This window comes from Toxorhynchites rutilus, chromosome 1 (genome assembly GCF_029784135.1).
Source record: "Toxorhynchites rutilus septentrionalis strain SRP chromosome 1, ASM2978413v1, whole genome shotgun sequence".
Classification (NCBI taxonomy): domain Eukaryota; kingdom Metazoa; phylum Arthropoda; class Insecta; order Diptera; family Culicidae; genus Toxorhynchites; species Toxorhynchites rutilus.
In genome coordinates, this window is record NC_073744.1 from 114,369,535 (window position 1) to 114,375,590 (window position 6,056).

The 6,056-nt window shown below is 39.5% G+C and overlaps 1 protein-coding gene across 1 annotated transcript in view; it reads right to left on the reverse strand.

Moving 5' to 3' along the window:
• LOC129777462 (uncharacterized) overlaps positions 1-4,471 on the reverse strand; it is a 64,770-nt gene extending 60,299 nt beyond the window's left edge. The window contains exon 1 of the mRNA XM_055783769.1: positions 3,632-4,471. Within this exon, the coding sequence (XP_055639744.1) occupies positions 3,632-4,025 (394 nt within the window). The 5' untranslated portion in view covers positions 4,026-4,471. The remainder of the gene's footprint in view (positions 1-3,631) is intronic.
• Positions 4,472-6,056: the final 1,585 nt, after the last annotated feature.

Consider the following 6,056-nt stretch of genomic DNA (forward strand, 5'->3'; position numbering starts at 1 on the left):
GTTTAGGGGAGCGTAAAAGATAAAAATTAATTTTCAGGCGGAATGAACACTTTTTTTATTCCAGATGTAGAAAGCAAATGAGAAATATTAGTCTAACTAATTATTTTTCTCAGTGTGTCGATGAATCGATTTTTTGGGGTGATTAATCGCATTGAATAACAAACTGCTGAAAAGTATTCGATTAGCTGATGAACGATTTATTTCAAAAATCGGGGATCACTAGAGGGGTCGATTGTCAAACTGTCAAACTAGGACCAATTGCTGATTGTCAATTCTAAAGAGTTGCCAGCAATATTTTAAAATCAATTCTACATAGCTACGGTACATACTCTCGAATAAACTTTCTGGAAAAAGATAAACATGAAAATATAACTTGTTGCAAAATGGTTATACTACATCCACCAATCATAGGTTATATGATACGAAAAACATAGGTTACAGGCGTGGAAAAATAATCGTTTGCTCATGGTCGAAGAGAAATGGAAAGAGAATGAAGCCATTTGTCATCTCACATTTTCAATTTCCTTCATTTTAGCTTGCACTGACACGCAGAAGAGAAACATTTCTATTTCATGCTCTGCCGTCCAGGTGAGAGCACAAAAGAGATGAGATGTCATTTCCAATTTTCATTCTGGTTAAAGTTTCTTATCAATAATAAGGGAAATGGATTTTCATTCTAGCCTCGCAATCGAGCCGTTCATTTGAGAGCCGCGGCTCATTTTTCAAGAACCGAGGATCGTACGCTCCTTGTGACGAACCAGCTCAAATGAGCGGCTCGTGAACTATACAACGTCGAAATCTGGTGTCATCAAAAAAAAAAACATTTTGGCCGAAAATCGACCTTCTGGGACTGAGTAGCAATGAAGGTGTGGAAAAATACAGGAGGTTATGTCCAAGACACGACCACATTGTTGACGTAGAACTACGCTGTTATTTTATTCAAGTCGCTTGTTAAAAACTTCGGATGTTATTTTAGAATGCTGCGATATTTTAGAAATAACTGTTTAGTAGAATGGTTTGGTCGTTCTGAAATTATTTACTCGCTTTCGCGGATCATCCGCTCGTGGGGGATTAATGGGGATTCTACTGTAATTTTGTCGCGTCCACAGCTCAATCCGAATCGAAGATATGTGATGACGTAAAAGAATGAAGAACAATCGATGATCATTGCTTTGAGCGTTTTGAGGCATCCCTAAATCATGTCCAATTGAGCTGAAATTTTGCACAGGGCATTTTTTTTGGCCGATAAACAAAATGTACGTGGTCGTTTCTTTGAATTCGATAATTATTTTTTTCCATACCTTCATTGCCACTCAGATTAACAGAAAGAATTAATTTCGCTCATTTATTCACCAAGAAAGTAAATATCATTCTGGAATTTTGTATGTGATCAGAATAAAATTGCAGCGTAGTTCTACGTCCACAATGCGATCGTGTCTTGTACACAACCCCCTATAATTTTTTCGCACTCACGAAGAATGTGGAATAAAAAAACTCCGCCTACGAATGACGGATCTCGGTAGTAGAAAAGGAACTTGATACTATTGACAACCAGAGCAGAGGGTAGAGATTATTCGATGTATTCATATTTTGATTTTCAATTATTCGATACAAAATAACTCGATTAAAATTTCAGATATTAGATTATTTGAATTAATCGAACGATTAACCGACGTCCCTAGCAGAGGGTCCAAAGCCCTTAAGGAGGACGGAGGTAATAACTGTTATACATAGCTATTACGTAAAAAAACGATAACTCTCGGTCTTCGATTGATTTTAGAGAAGTATTCTCAGATACTTTCTCAGAATTCCCACAGTTGAGTTTTCATCGTTGCGATTGCATTTCGATTGAAAAAGAAAAAAGATATAATATGTAGCCGGTCCAATTAATTGTACAGGTTTTCCTTTTCAGGTAACTCAAAGATAATCTTCGCCGCATGTTGTGACACGTGAGATTTTCGGATTTTCATTTCGTCGAACGATCAATTGATGTAAACGGAAGCAAGATTACTTGAGTTTCATATTCATATTGATTGAAGTCAATGGAGCACATTAACCCTATGATCTTTAGAACTTTAGAATGATTTAGGGGATTTATAACATCTGATGTTTATACGAACTCAAAACCAGCATAGCACACGGGTCCTATGAACCAATTTGGGTATTTTTTTTTATTATGAACATTGCACCAGTCGGGGTTGAAATGGTTGAGCAATGAGTCTGAATTTCAGAAAGTTTTGGATGACCTAGAACATATAATATTTATATAAACTCAAAGACAATGTAGCATGTTGCTGCTTGAGTAGGAACCACACGAAATGCGTCCTAACCGTATTGAATTCGCTGAAAACACTGAGTGTGTAAGAAAAGAAAAGAAACATAATTCCAAGGTAAATACACCTTTTATCGATCGAACGAAAAAATGTCAAAAAACAAAATTGGTCAAGGAATTGGTAAAACTGAAACAAACATATAAAAAAAAATTAATAAAACTGGACAATATTTAAAAAACTGGATAATTTTAGGGTTTAACTGTTTGCCTGGATCAAGGAAAATAAACTGGAAGAATCCAGTTTAAACCGGAATATTGGCCACGCTGCGCTTATGTGAGTTGTAGGAAGAGATACGGGTGGCACAGTTCGACGAGCAACGGAGTGATATTAGAGCAAGAGCCAGAGCAGCGATCGAGAAGGCACAGAAAGCTCAGCAACCATACAACCACACAGTTTGGTCTTCAAGAAAATCAAAGATCCAGAATCCACAACCTAAGCTATCAACATCGAGGCCTCCTTCAGCCGAAACCATCAATGGCCAGGGCCACCACAGCCAATAGGAAAACGGATTTTGGTGTACTCGAAGATAATCAAAATAAAATTCTGGGACAGAAAACATGTAAACAAAAAGAAATAAACATCCGATAACGGCAAGATAATTTTATTTTTCTTAGATAATTCGGAAGAAGTTGCGATTAGAGATCGATTAGATCATCAAAAAAGTAGAGTGTCTCTCGAATATCCGTTATAAGTAGTCTGCATTCTAGGAAGGACAATATATTCATACTATCGTGCAACATACACGTCACACTGCATATGGTTAGACATTCGCCTTTCGATGGATTACTCATGTTTTGTTATAATACTTCCGAGATTTTCACTACGTCGCGCCATCATCAACACATTGGGACGCTGTATTGGTAAAGTGAGTGAGTGAGTGCTCCTCTTCGGTTTTGATCAATGTTTTGGTACGAGAGCGCGCACATCGCCATCATCAGCATCATCATCATCGTCAGTGACGTCTGGGCAAACCAGAGTTTCATGGGGCGTCCAAAATGTTTCGTCATTTCAGCTCGATTTACTCTCGCGCGCGCTTGTGGTGACTCATTCTCGCTTTCGGAAAATACACACACAAACCGCTGTGAACACGCAGCGCAGATCTTCACAAAAGTCGTAGGCAAGAAAGAAACATGATAGATTCTTGCAAAGTTCTTCGATGCCGAGGATGGCCTCATTGCAAGGCTACCAATGACCATGACGCAACCCGCGCGCGCGATAGCAATGGTGGCGTCGTATTACAAGTTGGGAATGTTTATACTAGTTTGTGTTAGCCGTGATTCGCTACTGCACACACTTACCTATTTTTCCCGCTAGTGGTGGCCAATGTATAATGTCGTCTCTCGGTTTAGCTGGTTTCTTTCGATTAGTTTTCACTTTTTGCTGTTCACTCTTATTGGGGTCAGAATAATTTTGCGGATCATGAGTTCCTCGTCGTGGTTTGTTCGCTCGGTTCAACCCGCTGATACCAGCTGCTGCCGAGCTGATGTTGTCCACAGACGACAGATGCATGTTTTCTTTCTCCATGACAGGATGCCCTTCGGATAATAATCGCGGCAGATGTTTACAATGAGGGGTTAATGTCCTGGGAGGCGTAGAATGTGTGGTCATTAACTTTTGCGTTTCTCGTGGCACCAAGTTCTTGCTGATTCTTCTTTTCTGCTTTTGAACTTCACTCGCACAAATGAGTAGCATCGTTTTCTAACAAACAGTGGAGAAATTTTTACGTATTCACTGTAACCTGTTTTCGAAATTTTTCTTCTTATTTCGTAGCGATGCACTTTGGAAGTATAAACACCCTTAACACGCGTTTCTATCCTTCGTTCCTTTGTGTCCCACACCGTGGTCAGTCAGTTTGTAAACAGTTGCACTTTGAGCGCATTCATCTGCACGTCCGACTTACTTCGTTCGAGTGTACTTTATAAATGTGGAAATACAAACTGTTTTTGCTTTTATCGTTTGCACCACAATACTACGACGTTGCTTCACTAAGTTCAAAATACCACACGCTTGCTGCGATGACGATGATGACTACGACGACGACGACGACTATGTTGAAATAAGCGGTTGTTTACACACGCTTCTTGGCCACCAAAATAAACCGTCGAGGCGATGCGATAGTCGCTGAAAATGCACGACGCTCTCGTGCACACCTCCACAGCCACAAACGCGAACAAAGAATGTGTGTTGGGGGGATGACTGACTGGCTGCTCTCTCTACCTTTATGACGGGATTTTTGAGATTCTTTGTGCACAGGTACACAAAACGGTAGGAATGCGTTCCTGTGGGTATACACTGCCTGCAAGAGGTGCATTGAAATGGTGATGTGGGTGGGTGGTACGAGGCCGACAGGCAGACATCAAAAACAAATGCGAATGAACTGAAGCAGGCCGATGTCATGAACGGGCACATGTCTGCGATAGAGCAACCGTTTGTGCGTTTGCAGCCGACGATGACCTAATTTTCCCATTTGCTTTGTTTACAGTGGTAGTGCTCAGTCGGAGATTCACACATTTTGGGGGTCGTGACGGAAGTGAGAACACAGGGCGTTTTTTTCGGCCATAGCCCTTACCAATTAATTGAAGATCGTCTCTCTTATAACTAGGTAATTATTATGTGATAATAATTCACAGTAGATGGGAATCACTCTATTTATCGTATCAAGCGTTCAGACGGTATAAAAGATAAGATGTGGTCACTATACATATAAGGTTTGTTGGCAAAATTTTACGCGCAAATTCCAGATGCATCACAGTTGATTTTTCTATGCCAGATGACATCAACGATGATATTAGTGATGACTTTGAAAATAGAAAATTAAGCAGAACTAATCTTTGTACTCAACGGTACTAATGCAAAGTCCACAGTTTCCGACAGCTGCTACATGTTTATTTATGTTCGGATACTCTCTCCCTTTATGACATGTTTGGTCGGATAACCGCAAGTTGCGAGGTTAGATGATAGGATCCATCAACCGGATATTCGGTCCACCGTCGCATCACATTTGGGGACGAGTTAATTCATTTTATACTAGCTGACCCGGCGAACTTTGTCCCGCACCAAATAATGTTGACATAGGACTATGATTCTTTGTCTTTGATTTCTATATAAGGGGGTCACTTCACAAAAAATGTAACGATTCATCAAGAGTTTTCAAACGCATATTACTCAAAATCGTTATTGCGACATATGTTGTGTTATATACCATTAGACGGGAAATTTATCCAGCCTTTTTTGCCTTCGACATGAACAGTTAATATAGTAATAAAAGTTCACAATTCGATGATTAAAGTGGGTATGTTTTCTTTCGATTGCACTAACCGCTCGCTTTCCTCAGCGACGTAACGAGCAATCTTTTTGCCTAAATTCGGGTGTTAGCTCACAATGTGAGTTGATGCGTATAATGAATTATTTTCCATTCATCGATAGTAGGCATTTAGCAGTTATTGAATTGTATGTTGCCCAATCAATTCATGCTTAATTCACGTTTTTATCGTGTAGGTCTTGCTACTAACAATTTATGTAATTGTGGTCCAGAATGTCATCACATCGAGCATGTTGATTGGTTATGTAAAAAAATGCAATTAATGAATTTAACTGGCTGCTGATCTAGAAGATCGAAAGGGTACACTCACGCATATCTGATTATGATAGCTTGAGTAGTCGCGATCTTAATATTATGCTACCCATATATATCTTCCTAAGAAACCTGCTTCACTTCCTCGA